The sequence below is a fragment of the Rhea pennata genome, chromosome 10, assembly GCF_028389875.1.
Source record: "Rhea pennata isolate bPtePen1 chromosome 10, bPtePen1.pri, whole genome shotgun sequence".
Classification (NCBI taxonomy): domain Eukaryota; kingdom Metazoa; phylum Chordata; class Aves; order Rheiformes; family Rheidae; genus Rhea; species Rhea pennata.
Window position 1 is genome coordinate 3919495 of NC_084672.1, and position 16636 is coordinate 3936130.

Consider the following 16636-nt stretch of genomic DNA (forward strand, 5'->3'; position numbering starts at 1 on the left):
ACCAGCACCATCTGCTGCCTTGACAGTCAATAAAAGCAACTCTCTGAGACCTGAAACACATCCTTTCTCGAGGACAGGACAGTTGCACTTCCATCAAGATGTTTCTTTCATTACAAAGAAGACTTGAGGATCTGTAACTAAGCCAGAAAAGAAAAAAAAAAAAAAAAAAAAAGAAAAAGAAAAGAAAATGGAAGAGGTTGTCTCAGGAAAAAGCTCCCTGGTTCTAATATTAACAGCATTTTGGGCCTGAGCTAAGATCAGAAACAGAGCAAGATAGAGTCCTACTGTGTGCAGGGTGTTTTATATATGTGACAGGACTGTCTGGTGTCGGCAGCACGTCACAGTCTGCCTTTGAGTTTTCACATAAAAAATCATCTTTGGAATTATTTTAGGGGAACAGCAGACTTATTCATGGATTCAATTCACTTTCTTTCTGGCTCATAGCTGGACTTAAACTTTTCATTGTTCCTCATCAGTATGCACCTAGGCACACACAGATTTAGTCTCTCTTGGACTTGTAGGAGCAAATGCCTAAAACAGTAGTAATATTCTCAAATTCACCGAAGAGTTCAAGGTGGAAAGGAGTGTACTGTATTGGAAGCAGGCTCAAGGTGTTTATGAATTTCAATTATTTATTCATGAGTTATTTATGACTTCTCTGGCTTGAGCTCAGATTTGCTTTTAAAGAACTGTAGAAAAATTAAAACAAAATCCCATCTCAAAACTTTATTTTTGGATGAGTAAACGCCACGAATACCACACACATGTGCATGGAGTTACTCTGAGATTTATCAATCGAGTATAGTGAGCATCCATAAATTATTCTCCTTAAATAATCTAGACTTGAGTAAATAGCTTTGTTGGTAAGTAAAATCATAGGAAAGCTTGCCCCCACCCCCACTGCTCTAGGAGATTTCTGTGAGCGGCTGATGTTTTCCAGCTTCTGTTTTCTCTTGATGTTCTATAAATTCTTGGCCACATCCTCTAGTCTCACCAAGCTATACTTGGCACAGAAACTGAGAGAAAAAGATGAGCTGGCTTTGCTCTGACTCTGTGGCTACTCAACCCTAGCACCAGCCAGGTGGGCTCGCCGGGGCCCTCCAGCAACCTGAAGCAACCTCAGGGAGCTCTTGGTTGCACCAGGGTATGCTGAGTCAAGGCTGTTTGGACAGCACCAGCAGAGAGTCCATCCTCCCCTTATGGAGCAGGGTGATGCTGGGTTTGCAATTCCCCTTTGAGGTGTTTTTAGCAGCCTTTGCCTGCTGCACTCTTCCCTTCTCTCCCTGCTGGGAAATGCCACTGTGGCACTGCACAGAGGAGAACTGAGGGTGCCTCAGACCCCACAGATTCGGAAGATTCAGACTCCTATTTTCAATTCCTATTTCTGCGTTCAGGATTTCACTGACGCTGTGGCATTTGTATTTCCATTTCCTGCTTCAAAAACAATGCACATCAACCTCTTCTCCTCATGAGGGTACACACACGGGACTTGCTGAGTAGCAGCCTCTGCTTCCACAGATGCCAAATGCAGCAAGACAAACCTTGCCTGGAGGTGCAGGTAGAGCCTCTGCCCTCCAGAAAAGCCACCTGGAGCTTAAAGTTAACACCACTAAGGCTATACTGAACCAATTTCTCCCTTACCATAACTCGGTACATTTACCTCTTTTATCTATCTATGTTGACTTGAGACCACACAATTTTCAGGATAGACTAAGAAAGCATTTGCGGCAGAAAGACTTCTGCCCCCTGCAAGAAGCTGAGGACTGCTCTGCGGTGCAACACAAAGATGCCAGCTTTCTTGCACTCTGCAGTTCCCAAAGAATGCTTTGGAACAAGCCATTCTTCAGTCAGAAGAATATAAGAAAGCTCTCCAAGTGCTTTAAAATAAAACAAACAAGCAAAAAGAAATGCAGATGAATCCCACAGAGAGCAGGGAGCAGTGCAAATATCTTCAAATAGTCCTTTGTTCTCTCTGGGATTTCAAGTGCACTAATCCAGAAAATCTCTTCTGCTCTGCCCCAAACTTCAGGTGCAATTCAGAGAGACAAGGTAAAAAAAACATTTTAAAATTCAACCACAGAAATGATGCTAAAAGTAATAACACTAACCATGGATTAATTTCCCTTCTGATTATACAAGCGAGTACTCGGGCTAAAAAGAATAATCTTAAAGGCAAGAACAGAAACTCAGTGAAAGAAACAGGTTTCATCCATTCTTCATTCTGTGTTGATGGCACCAACCAGTTGCATCATTTCCTTAGTAGTTCAGCTAAACATATTTTCTCTTAATTTAAATGCTCCTGCAGTTAAAATAGCAGCTGAATTTATGGTGATTTCCCCCCTAGCCAACCTCCACAGGTCCCTTCTCAGTTCACCTGACTTCCTCAGCCCTTGTTTTCCCTGCATCTGTTCTGGGCAGCAGACTGCCAGGGACCTTACCTGCCTCGGGGCCAGAGCGCACCCTGCTCTTCGTGGTGAAAAAGGGAATCCGTTTTGTTTTAAATCCCTCCTCATTCCTGTGGGCAAAACAAAATGGCAACGTGGGGAAAAAAAAGAGCAGTTCAGAGCTGTGCCGGTGCTGTGCACCCAGTGCTACGCAATGCAGGGTCAGGCCCTCCTACAGGTTCCCCTCGGGTTCTGAGAGATGAGACTGACGCCCCAAAGTGCGATTATGGTGCTAGACTCCACCAACACTCGTCCAGACCCAGTGGTTTTCTTCTGGCAGATTAACAGAGCCTTGCAAGGCAGTGCTTTCAGCTCACAGGGCGAGAGCACTTGACCCCTGGCTTTACGGGTGTCAAGGTTAAGGAGGCTGTCAAACAGCAAATTGAACAAGCTTCACGAGAAGCACTGCAGAACCGACCTGCTGTCATTCCCTGCTCTCACCTGGCAGTCTCTGAGAAGATGACCCAACAATACAACTCTTGAAATGCACCAAGACATTCAAAAAATATTAACTTGTATTTATCAGTCAACACAGCAGCTCCTAAGACTCCAGAAAATTTTCTGGACAGGCACCCAAATGAAAAGATCTATGTATGCAAGTATGACACAACTAAATGTAGTTCTGGAGAACAGAACGGATTTTTAAGTCTCTATATTGAACATCCTTAGTGTAGTTTTTAAGTAGAAGAACATCACTTTCTTATTGGATGACCTTATTAACGTCAGTCTTCTCTATGAACTTGCAGCTGGTTACACTTCCATTTAAAAAACAAAGATTTTTCATATTTTCCAAAACAATACTCCCACGCTAACTACAAACTGCAGTCCAGCCAGATGGTTTATGGTTAAGATACACTCCCCACAAACTAGTATTTGTAGTGATGAACAAAATGCTGTGTTAAAGAAAGTTCCACGAGTTCTGAAATTAAATTGCCATTATAAGTAATCTATCCACTTAATAAACAATACAGTGTGCTAAATATCCAATGAGCCAGTAAGGGATAATTCATCACTGTCACAGACACACAATATACTTCAGAGACGTGGTATGCAGATATCAATGCTTTCTACACAGGTAATTAATTCACCACTGACACCCTTTGTGTTCCATGAGGGATCAGGTTTGCTATTATTTCTTCAGTCTTTATTTTCTGAGATAAAATTTAAAAGAAACACTTACTTCCCCAGTTGGTTTTTAGAAAGATCCAGTGTTTTAAGTTGTTTGCAATTCCACTTATCTTGCGAAGGCAATGTAGATAACTGATTCCCCAGCAACTTCAGAGACACCAAAGCCTAAAAGAGGAAAAGCCTGGAGTTAGGAGACAGAGTCCACCAGCCACCCAGAACGAGTTTTTTTAGCATAGCTGTTAAATAACACAAGGAAAGTACATCTTATTCACAAGAACATCCTGTCCAGGCTGCCTAGCATGCACACATTTCCTTTTCGTCTCCAGCAGCGTATTTTCTGCAAAAAGCAACATCACTGTTAGTTTGGGGATATTAGTACTCTACTTGCTGAAGGATACGACTGGAAACAATCTATTTAAGAGAACATTTTATTTTGATTAAGGAAACTTTCCCAAATGGAAGAGAAGGGTGTGATTTACATACGTAGGCTGCCACATATGGATGAGAAGTCTTGTATGTGTGTGCTAGCTAATGGCAGAGAGAGCTTACACCTGTTGTCTATGTATAAGATCAATATACAAAATATGAACTATTTTATGCAAGGAGAATTTGTACTATTACTTACATGTATATTACTTATACCTACTTATTTCCCCCCCCTTACTGCAGAGAGAAACTTTAATAAGAACTGAAGCTGGCTTGTAAAGCACCACCACACAGATAGGACTCAGCTGCAAATACTCTGAATAAGGCTAAACACAAGCCCTCCTTTAAACTTAACTGAAATACAAAAGAAAAAAGAAATTAATTCACATCAGATTTATAAAGTTTTTTTGCTCTTCTATCTTCCTTTAAAAATAATATTTAAGCTAAAACAAACATTTTCATTTGGCTGAAAATCTGATTTTCCACTAAAAACCAGTTTTCTATGGAAAAATTTCAACCAGCATTAGTCAGCAAATCCCTCCATGAAAACTGAGGTAAGCAGAACATCAGCTAAATTATTTAGTTCCATAACTACCTCAGTATTAATGAATTATACCCTACAGAAATCGTGTTGTACCAGCAGAGACTTCAGCTTTATATTAGATGCTAGATGTACTCCACAAAATACAAAAGGTTTATGTTAGTTTTCATTGAGCCAGATTACCAATGTCTCGTGAAGGCAATCCATTGGCTTTTCTCCCCCCTTATCAAATGGAAAAATATGAGGTATCCATGTGGCAGAAGGGATGGACAACGGGTAGCGCTGTCTCGGCAATTACCATGCAAAACACTCCCTCTAGTGATATGAGAGGGGCACCACTGGGCTCTGGTGCGACTCGAGAAAGTAAAATAAGAACGGCAAGTATGCACGGGGAATCACTGGAGGAAAGATGGAGAACAGCACAAACTATAAAACCCTCCCTGCCACTTGCATCTTGAGAGCTGACGCTTTTATTGTCATTATTCTTCCATTGGCTTGAATCTCTCGTCATAAAAAAGAACCAGTCCTCCGTTGGCAGCGGGTGTCGAGCTCTCTCCAAGTGTCAGCATGGGGCTGTTCAATGACAATGCTTCACACTTCTCCCCCGAAACATCCCTGAGCAGGAGCCTGGAGGAAAGGGAGGCTACATGTTCCAGAATTAGCACAAACTTTGTTCTGGGCGGTCTAGCTGGAGCACTCCATTTTCAGTCAACTGTATCCATGTTGCATGTCCCCCATAAACCCTGACAAAAGCCACCCTCCAGGAGGTGAGATTATATGCAATGCTTGTGTGCCTGCTCCACAGGAGGAAAATTAGTTACTTTCAAGTGGCTGTGGCTCTTCAGGACTCACTCTGAGGACCACCAAGCCTTGTTTCGCAATCGCCTCTTCTCTCAGCTCCAACTTCTCCATTTTTGCTGCCTTTCAGGAAGAGAACGGGTGTCTCCAGAAGTGAGGCAACGACAGCAGCAGACAACTTCTTTCAACCACCTGCTGCAGCATGCAAGAAGGGCTCTGCTGCATTAGATTATGCCTGCCTGAGGGAAGGAACCGTAGCATCCAAATTAGGCTGCCTCCGTCAGCTTGTGATGGGGAAAAGCTGACCAGACTCTAACCCGCATACCTCCCTCCAAGAGGGTCAGGTCTCTTCAAGAGAAGCAAATCAGTCTTGAGAACTGAGTCATGGCTCCTTTACACGGCAATAGATAGTCATAGTTTAAACCACACTCTAGCCCTGCAGGAACTGAAAAAACCTGCCGTTTATTTCCTTTATCTGAGTGAGTCTGAAGAAACATGGATAAGAACTGGCATTATTTAGGGCAGCCAAAGCATGCTAACTTCACAGCCAGGTCATCAGCAGGGACTGCACTGAGCCCCTCCCTGGCACCCTGCACTGGGAGTCTTCACATCCCATCCCTCTGCAGCCTCAGAGCAGCACCACCCAAGTAAATGTGCCCCTGAAGCACCATCTAGTGTTTAACATCTGCTATAGTAGCTTCCACCCCCCAGGGCTTATTTTTAGCACATTCAGAAAATGAAAGTTTCACAGACTGTAAGATTCTTTTTATTTCAAGAGACATGGCAATTGAAAACAAAAAATTATGAGAAAGCACACCCAAATTTTCAGGGATCATTAAAAAAAATATAGTTGAGGGAGGAACCAGATGCTTCTTTGCAGCAAATCCCTGAGGTCCAAATTAGACATGGATATAGACCATCACTTCCATGTCCTTCCCAAAATAATGCAAATAGCTAAACTTCTGCATAAAGATTTACCTCTATTTGGCCATTCAGTTGGCTCCATGACCCTGAATTTCACAAGCTGGAAGGGAAGCTTGGAGGAAACCACCAAGTTCTGCTTGGTTTCATGTGAAACCATGTGAAGCCACAAATTCTGAAGAATTCTGAAGCAAAACTATGGATCGGTGATGACTACTGAGAAGAGGAGGCAGGTTTGCACAAATGAGTTTGCAGAATGTAGAGGAAACTTAGGTGAACATGCTCTGAGGCTTTGAGAGATCTTACCCTAAACCAGACTTATTCTGGAGGGAGACAGATTCCCTAGCAAATGTTTCACATGCCACCAACACAAACCATAGAACTAATCATCATTCATTAAATAAGTAGGCAATGAGCAGAACTATTTAATCTGCACAAGTCTGAAGTCAGTAACATGCCAACTGATATTATTTAGGGCATTCAAACAGGCCATTTCCAAACCATACTATCAGCAGAGAAAGACTAATAATTAATTACACCACACTGGTGTGCCAGATTAAGAAGAACTTGCCTTGTCTTTTTTAAGAAAATTATATTTGTGAGCACACTTAACATCTCTATTTCAAGGGCTGGAACTTGTAGTTACAATACAGTGGTTGTCTTCCAACTGCAGTCTCCTGAATGGAAATCCACAGACATTCAAAGATGGCTGGGTCAAAAGCTAGATGCCATATCCTGTTGGATGATGGCTGGAACATGGTTGTTTGGGGGGTTACAGGGTGCTCAGAGGCACTGTGCAACGGCAGTGTTCATCACCACAAAATAGCAGGTAGTCTCCTATCTTAACCAGGCAGCCGACTTCGAGCTCTGAATACATACTAACAGAAATAGCTGCAAGGTGGGAAGAACTGACACTTACTTCAAGCTGGAAGAGTCCCGGCGGAACTTCTTTTAATGAGTTTTCAGAAAAATCCACTTCTTTTAGGTGATTTTTCCAGAAAATAGTCAACGCGTCAGGAAGGTATTCCAGTGAGTTTCTAGATGCTTTACAACATTTCTGGAAAACAAAAAAGGAAAAACACTCACCTGAGTGGTGTGTAATAGTAAACATGTCTTTAAAGAATCAAGTAAATCAGCTGTGATACATTCAATGCACTAATACATTCATTTCAGTCAATCTCTTTATATTTTTTAATTTAGATAAACCATTGTGCATGCACACACATAAGATTTGCTGAGGAGTAGCATGCTTTAAGGCGTGTGCATCAGTTGGCAAATGCTTTAAAAAGAAGTATTTCAAAAGTTATTTTGAAAACCATCACCATAAACAAACACTTAGCTAAGTACACTGTTCTCTTGCTATTCATGCAGTCTTGTCATTAACTTTTCTTGTAGCAATCAGGAATAAAGTGACAGTGATGTGTGGGTACGGATGCCTGATGTATCCGTGGGTTTGGGCAAAGTTAATTTTGAAGAAAGTCCGTGCATTCTGTAAAATGATCCTAATAGCACTTCTGTTCACATGAACTAGACAAAACTAATGCATCCATGTGAGACATGTTTCTGGAAGTTTTCCACTGAAGTCATCAACATCGTGACAAAGGCTGAACCTCAGAAAGATTTGCTTTGAGATTCATAAACCAAATCACGCAGTAGTACTTCTACAGAAACAGAGCAGCCCTTTTAGCATAAGACATGTATCACAGTATATTCTTTGCACTGTTTCTACAGTTTTTTTCAGCCTCTGGTTCTGATAGAGCACTTTGACTTACCAAGGGGCAGGCCCAGGGATCTGGAAACACTTTCAGCTGATTTCTGGAAACATTCAGTATGTTTAGGGACTTGAAGCAGTATAGAAAAACGGTTGGAAGTTCCACCAACCTGTTGTCAGAGATGTCAAACTCCTGCAGCTTCCTTAAACCAATCCAATTGGTTGCTAAAAAACACAAAACATTGCAGATTTGATGCAAGTCTGATAGTGATCTGATGATGACAACTCACTAGATAAAGAGCCGGAAGATACCCCAAGCAATAAAAATAACAAAGCCTTTCACATAGTTTGGACAAAGGCTTGAGAGATGCTAAACATCTGTAGCTAATACTGGCTTTAAGACATTATTGTAATAGTTTGGGGTTCCCCCTTACAAATCTGGCCTTGAAATGTAAAGTAACACTGGATCGCACGTACTATTTTCCTCGTCAAACAATTTCTCCATATAGTTTTTGGTAGCGATGAGTTTTTTAAGGTTTTTAAGATGTAGGAATCCAGAAGGAAGTGCAGAGAGCCTGTTGCTGGAGACGTCAACCTCAAGTAACCTGTGAGTACAGAAGACAGTCAGGCATCAAGAAAACACTAGCTAAGACTCACATTGCCATAGGTATTTATTTTATCAGGACAGCTGTAGATCTGAATGAAAGCAGCTGGAATGTGTTCTCCTAGGGCAGGGTAAAAAGCCATGTTTATAAAGTTAACTCTGTCAAGGAGCAGACAAAAATGGTCTGGAGAGATAACAGGTCAGATAGCTGATACTAGCCAGCAAACATCCATCTGGACTTAAACTCCCCTCTAACAGGAGTGGAGCTCGCTAGAACTGGAAAGAAGTAGAAGCAACATGGGACAGCACAGGAAAAAAAGTCCCAATGTTCGACCTGACAACTAACTTGGAAATACTGATAATGAAAAAGAGCAAATTCTAAATTAAACCTTGCAACAGACAGAAAATAAACCAAGACGCTCCTGTGTATGCTCTTATTTAAGCAGTTTTCACACAAGCACAACTGACATTTGCACCAGCTCTCTGTAAGCATGCTGTCAGCATCCAGCGCACACACCTGGTACATATAATTTCATCAGATGAATGTACACTGGGTAACTCGGTGAGCTGATTGTCAGCCAGGCTCAGCTTCCTGAGGTTTATCAGGCCCCAAGGAATCACGGATGGAAGGGAGACCAGGCAGTTGGCAGACAGGTCCAGCTCAGTTATCTGGCAGGAGATATCAATCAGCCAGTCCAGATCCACCCAGGGCAGTTTGAGGTTTGACCAGTTCACACACAAAGCCTGCACGTGTCAAAGAAAGGACAGAAAACGACATTAGTAAAATCCCTCTTGCTTGATTGCTACCAGCCAGTCACACCACTGGGAATCCGGCAGATCAGAATACGGAAATTTTGCTTACTTCCCAATCTGTTTCTAGGAATTAACTGACTGAGATGAAATAACACCGGGGTATCAGCAGCTCCCACCACAGCTACTCCATGATTTCAATTCAAAGACCAAGAGCCAGTGCAGAGGACAGACTTCACCTGCCCATGCACTACCTCCAGCCTTGCCTGAAACCCTCTCTCCCACCCTAAAGCTGAGCAGACCACAATGCTTGTTCATCCAGCAATGTGCAACAAGTTTCCACGAGGCTGGCTCCCTGCTCTTCATTCAGACCCTATGGTAGCAGCATGATACAGACAGATTACGCAAATCACCTTCCATCCAGACCCTAGCTTGTCTCAGGGAAGTGACCTGCATCACTGCTCAGCTCTCCAAAAGATGATGAGAATCAGCAGAGGCCAAACTGACCCAGAGGCATTTCTCAGGAGCAGTGAGTGTGGGAAGCACTCAGGGATCGCTGCTTGTGCATCTATAGAGAGGCCAAGGATAGATCTGCGAAGTGTGGTCACAACTTGCCAGCAGGAAGCTGATTGCTGGAATAATTATTATATGCCATGGCACCATTCTGGGGCTTTAAACCTCTCAGCAGCAGCAGCCCAGAACCATTCTGGGGAAGGCTTAGGTCCTGCAGAGGAACATCCAGGACAGGCAGGAAAAGGCAGACAGCTTCTTGCTGAGCATTTCTAAATACTAGATTTTTTCTCACTACTATTTAGGAAGTTTTTGTTCTTTTAATTTGTGAGTGTGATTTTAGCACCTGTGTCCTTTCATCATCCACTGCTTTTGACGGTTAGATGAGGAAGTCTTTTGGAAAAAAACAGAAGTCGTTGTGAAAGGCATAAATACTTACTTCAGACTCCAGCTCACTTATAAGAAAGTGCAAGTACATGAAAGTCATCAGTGCAAGCATCTCACTCTACAAAGGAAATCTGAAATGAGATCTGCATCCCAAAATACCTACTTTAAAAATGTTAGTCTTCAAATGTTGTCATAAGCTCAGAACTTTGACATAACTCACCCTAAAGATAGCTTCAATGAAGTGATGCATTAACTCACCACTAGGAGGCAGAAAGGACTCAACAGCAAATTCAATTTGCTGTCCAATTTCTCCTAGTATAGCAAGATTTGCAACTCCAAATTTAAAATTAAAAGCAATACATTTGGGGAATGGAGAGGGAGAAATTGGAAACATAGTTTATCTCAAATAAGTATTTGCGAGCGAACTGTGGGAAATGAAGATCTTATAGTTAAGATGATGATGAGAATGGAATAAAGGAAAGGCATGAAGAGTTGTACTTTTCAGAAATTTGTAACAACATTATTTAGCACAGACAGTGCTTTTCAAGAATTCACTAGCGAAACCTCAGGTCAGCCCTGGAATATGAAGGAAAATATTATGCTCATTGTATTACTGTGGAAACCAAGGCAGAGAGGACAGGCTGTTTGCCTAATGTTGCCCTCATTGGCATGCCCCATAGAAAACGCACCGAGCCAGTGGCAATAAAGAATCAGACTAAGCCGAGCATCCACCACTACTGTAAAATACACAGTATCCCATGACAGTTACATTTCAAAGCTTTTACACTTGCATGAAATGAATTCAGCTTTATAACTAGGTTTCCTAAGTCTGGTTATTTAACAGTTTGGTGCTTAAGAAACCTAGTTTTAAATTCTGTATGTCAGCCGTAACAGTACCAAAGTGATCTTATTTGCATCACTGGACAGGTATCAGTGGCGTCAGTTGTGATTTATGGTACAGAAAGAGCATAAACACATAGGTCAGATTGCCTCTTCCACTCCTAACTACCCCGGTGCTTCAAGAGGGACGTGGTCCTGATGCTAAGGGATTGGAAGACCTTCCTGGCATGAGGAAACCTCACAGGGGACGAGTGAGTTTGTGTTGAGACACTTGATTATCTCCTCCCAGTCATCGCCATGAATTGCCCTGAGAACTCCCAAACAGGCACCAGACACCAAAAGTCTAAGCAAAGCAGGAACCCAGTTCCACACCGAACAAAATCGTGCAGTAGTGCCGATACCTGCCTGCCCGCTTGTGAGCAAGTTCAGGGCACCACCTTGTCTGAAAACAATAGTAATATTTACTTTAGAGAATTTTTGGCTGCTTTAGCCTCCTGGCCAAGGTCACCACAAGCAGACTTGCAATGATAGTGGCACAAGAGGAGGGAGGAATGCGCGTGGCTGGGAACAGGAGAGGACAGCATCACTGGAGCTCCATCTTAGATCAGCTAAAATTGTCCCTGATGAAAATACAGCTTAATTGGCAAGAAAATTCTGTTACTGACATGTTTATCATGGTTTGCAGGCCATACCAGTAAAAGCTCTTCTATGCCACTACAACTAAATCTACATGGTAACATTTGCCCATATAGAAACAAAAATACTACACTCCTACCTAACAGTGCTGGGTAAAAACCACATACTTTATTAGCAAAATCACTTAGCACACACCCTCTGTCCTAGGAAAGCGTTAAGAAAGGGTCTGCTCCCCACAATATGCGCTCCATGCGAATTTTTTAATAGGAACTGCCTCTCCAAGCTAGCAAAGAAAGGTGTAACAAAGATCCAGCTAGTCAAGGGGGATAATACAGTTTGCCTCCATACATGAGACATGTTTCTAACAGGGTACCAGCCACTGCAACAACTGACCTTGGATTGCAACACATACCCTGTCCTGTTGCCTTTCTTTTCAGGAATGTAGACTTTTTTTTCCCTCCCAAAAGCTGTGTTAAGATTCAGCCAAAATATGGGGTTAGAATAGAACGGGTAGGGGAAAACCCAAGCTGTTAGGCAGCAGTTCCAGGGATTGCTGTATCCTTAAAAAACAACCCTGGTAAGTCAGGGGCTTCCCGCTTACCCGCACTGCTGTCAGGACGCGGGGTTTGGAACCAAAGGGAGCTCCAGGGAGCTCCTGGGCAGCAGCCGAAGTGGCTCTTTATTGATCCTCGGTTGCTGGTGCAAAGTGCAGGCAGCAGATCAAAGCTCCCCTGTCCCCGCATAAAAAGTAAATAGTGAAATTACATCCAAAGGTGACTTCAGCATGGCTAACCTAAGCTTTTACTTATTACTATGGGTATATTATGATTGCCAAGCAAAGACTAGCACTGCACAGGGCAGAACACACAGCAAAGATGTTCAGAGAGGAGGTTTACCTTGGGAGTTCAGAATAACTTTGAACAGTACAGTAAGATGGAAACAGGGGCTTCCTGACACTTTTTCCTCTGGAAATGGTATTGCTGCAATGGCAGTGCACGCATAGGACCCACATCATGGCCCAAAAGGAGCCAGGAAAGGAAAAATGGCTTGGCTTTTTTTTTTTTTTTTTAATCATCTTTTAGAGTCTGATACAAAGTGGGATGATCTTCGTAGTACCTTTCCTAAGGTACTCCTAAGCTTCTCCATGACCAGAGAATCCAACTCCCTGAACTACTCACATATTTTACCTAATCCCACAGAAGCACAAAAAATCAGAATTACAGCCAAAAATCCAAGCTAATATTCCACTCAAAAGGCTGTGCACAGGCTTTTCACTCGCATACAGGATGCATATATCTATGCAGTGCTTTGAAATGCCTGCAGTGGTGGGAACGAAGACCTGGGGCTGGCTTGCTCATTTTGTTTCCACCTCTCAGAAGAAGGCAGGCTCTTGGGGTTGAGATCCTGGATTCAGACTCCAGAGCCCCTGTCCCTGCCCCAGATTTCCTGTGTGGCGCCAGTCCCTGGCTCTGGTTACCCAGCCTTCATTTGCCAATCCATATAATGGGACAGTAACACTTCCTCATCTCACAGCAGAGCCAGGGGGAAAAACGCACACTACAGGCTCCAGCTCCTTCTCTTCCACTTGACTAAGCTCTGCCAACAAAACTGCAGTAAATAAAATAAATCAGAAGAAAAGAACTGCTGGTGTTTATCCCCTCCCTCAGCTCTTGCTCTATTTCAACATGATGCTCTCAATAGTGGGCCCTGGCTCTTACTTCAGTACAAAAAGGGACTTATCCTTGAGTAGACCACAACCAATGCGGTAATAATATGACATATAACCTGCTTTTAAATGGGTGCAAGTAGGGCCATGCGTCTCTGCTGCCTCTTATTTCAGACTGATACGCATCTCTACTTTGAATTTAGATTACTGCAGATCATTCATCTCAAAAATGCAGATCATGGCCTCAAGGTATTATAATGTGATACAAAGATAACTGCAGAATTCAGACAGTGACTTCTATAACCATATATGAGATTCTGAAATCCAACACTTGCTATGAACCCTGTGAGGTAGACGTCCGTGTCTCCCGGGCAGCTTTGAAAATCGCAGCAGGAAGCACCTTGAGCTTAGTCTGCCTGCTCATCTGGAGCCCGGACCTGACTGCATCTCTTCTACTCAAGTGCTGCATGCTGGAGAGATCAGCCAGCCCTCTTGTCTGACTTCAAAGTAGTGGACCAAATTCATCCTTGGTTTAAATACCCTGCTGTCAGGGTAGTTATATTAGGGATTCATTTGACTCAGCACTCTGTAGTGAAAACAGAATTAAGTGAAAGAAAGCTCAACTGTAACACCATGAAGAATGGGGATTTCCTCCCCAACTCACACTTCATCATCTCCACTAGCTTCCCAGAAAAGCCTGTCTCTAGGATGCCAAAAGGCTGTGATGTCGAACTTCCCAAGCCCAGGAACTAACTCAACCTCTCTGTTTGGCATCAGCTGGAGGGCCAGTGTCTGCCGTTCCCAGGTGCAGCCTGACCCTTGGTGGCTCACTGGTCTTCAAAAGAGTGAGGAAAACAACTGCAGACTCCTCTTCCTGCCAAGGCAAGAAATTCTCAGTGGGGAGAGCACTCAGGTCTTGCAAACTGAATGGAAACCATCTAGTGCAGTGATGTCAGGGTATATGTTGAGGAAGGCAAGGGACTGGAAACTGGGCAGAAGCAAGAAATCCCACTGTTCCGGGCCAAGTAATGCCAAATTATGAACTATAAATGCAAAAAAACATTTACTTAAATTTAAAACTAGTTGGTAAGGTGGTCAGAAAAGGCTGTCAGATATTTCTCCTAATTGACTTCACATGCCCCAGCAGCAACTTGCTCTTGCCATAGTTGGGTTATTATAATGATGGTAATCTAATTCTACTGTCAGTAATGCTAGTGCGAGTCTTGAGAGGAACCGCTGCAGACTTCTCTACTGGTGGTGACGGAACTGAGATCAGCCAGGCGGTGGATAAAGAAATCAGACAATATTCACACACATACACATATATTTATATGCCTGTATATAAAAATCTTGGCAAAATATTTCCTTGGGAAAATGCAGCAGTTTAATCTCTTTTCCAGTTTGTAATGGGGGAGAAAAAAAATCTAACATTGCACACATTGAAAAGTGAAAAAATGACTACACTCATCCGAATGTCTGGAGTCTGTGCCCAGACACAGGGGGTTATTTTTGTCATTTGCTACCTATTCCTGTAAAAATGGAGCATTTCCTCCTTTTTGCATGATAGTGGCTTGGCATGGAGATATATTTACATTCAGGGGGAAAAAAAAGGAGAAACGAACATTAGAAAAATGAGATGTGACTCCTCGAGGCTCAGAAAGCGCAGCACCATACGCAGTGTGATGGCTACATGAAGGCTTCCAACCACCCTCTGCGCATGGCTGGTAGCACTCATTGCCGTGAAACCGCTCTGAAGTCATCTGGGCAGTGCTCCCACTCAGAGATAGTCTAGATGGGACAAGTCCCTTTAGAAGTTTTGGGCTTATTTTGAAACAGTCAGGGTTTGGTCTCCCCTGTTTTGGAGGAGAGGCTTTCTGAAGTCCAGCTGGTTGCCATACGTGCCAGCATCTCCACACACACTATCTGTGCCTCCTCCCACAGCTCAGGAAGAGCAACATTCGTGAACCTTCAGAGATATGAAGAAAGCACCAAGGTAGCTTGTTTGTAGCCACCATGAAGTTGTGTTTTTTCAAAAAAAGTCAGTGGGTGTGACTGTCAGATCTGAGCTCTGCAGACAAATTAGAACAAAAATGCCTGAATTTGGGCTAGCCTGCCAAACTGAATTAAAAGAGAAAACCTTAAATATGCAACATATAAAAAAACAGCCACTAGGAAAATCAAGGTCAAGCTTCTCTCTCTCTCTTTTTTATATTTTGCCTTTTAAAACAAAATAAAAACAAAAAGAAAAAACAAGCCCTTCTGCAATTAGTTCATGTTTTAAGACTTCTCTCTTCTTCATTCAGGGTGTGACAACAGCAAAGCTGAGTCATTTATTACAGCAGCTAAGTTAAATATTGCCAACAAGTTCATAAAGAAAATAGACCTCTTCTCTGTGGTTCAAATGTTTAGGAAATTCTACCAGTTTTCTCTACACCACTAGGAACAGTATTCCCCAAACACACCAGTCAGTCAGTCTGAACACTACATCATTTTGTGTGGTCCTGGTTAGAGCAGCAAAGGACTCTGAAAAGAGGATACTGGGCCACAATGTTCTGCAAAACAACATCCAGGGCACCATTAAGCCTATCTGCCACCACTCTCACCATGGGTTGTGAACCATATCTCAGAAGTGACCTACAAGAACACCTTGAAGAGTCCTGAAGGTGTTCCTGGAGAACATCATCTGGGATGTGGTGGTTTATACCATGCACAAACACAATACTGACAGCCATGGGTGCAGTCTATACCCTGAAGCACCAAAGCTACACCTCAACGGTTTTGGAAGGATTTAAGATTATTCAAACAAAATCAAAATTTTTTTTTAATTAAAAATTTTTGAAAATGGTAAAAGCAGTCATATTCAAGTTGAATTCTCTGTTTAGTTGGAAAACTTTTCTTCTTAATAAACATGTAATTTTTTCAACTCCTATCCAGGAGGATTGAGCATTTAGCTTCCTTTTATTTATTTGCCAATGAAAGAACAAATCCTATAGTTGTGACTCCCAAGCTGCAAGCTCATGTATGTGTACTGTCGTTCCTGACACCGACAGGATCATCTGGAATCCAGTGAGACTGAGTTTGGGCAGGAAAACAGGCAATGGAGAAGTCTGTAACACTAAGAAAATCTCACTGCGTATTTATACTTAACACCAAAGTGGAATCGCCACCACACAAGGTTACAAGCTGGCAAACAACTACTCAACCAGCAATGGGATTTGCACAGACAGAGCCCTGACCAAAGGCCTCCCTCACCATCTTTTGGCATAGTTTTTAC

The 16636-nt window shown here is 42.7% G+C and overlaps 1 protein-coding gene across 2 annotated transcripts in view; it reads right to left on the bottom strand.

Moving 5' to 3' along the window:
- The window catches only part of LRRK1 (leucine rich repeat kinase 1), a 79758-nt gene that overhangs the window by 35478 nt on the left and 27644 nt on the right, over positions 1 to 16636 (bottom strand). For both annotated transcript variants that reach the window (XM_062583778.1, XM_062583777.1), the window contains exons 7-12: positions 9091 to 9317; positions 8447 to 8574; positions 8031 to 8194; positions 7178 to 7315; positions 3625 to 3737; positions 2439 to 2515 (exon numbers count right to left, since the gene is read on the bottom strand). In XM_062583778.1, the coding sequence (XP_062439762.1) occupies positions 2439 to 2515; positions 3625 to 3737; positions 7178 to 7315; positions 8031 to 8194; positions 8447 to 8574; positions 9091 to 9317 (847 nt within the window). The remainder of the gene's footprint in view (positions 1 to 2438; positions 2516 to 3624; positions 3738 to 7177; positions 7316 to 8030; positions 8195 to 8446; positions 8575 to 9090; positions 9318 to 16636) is intronic.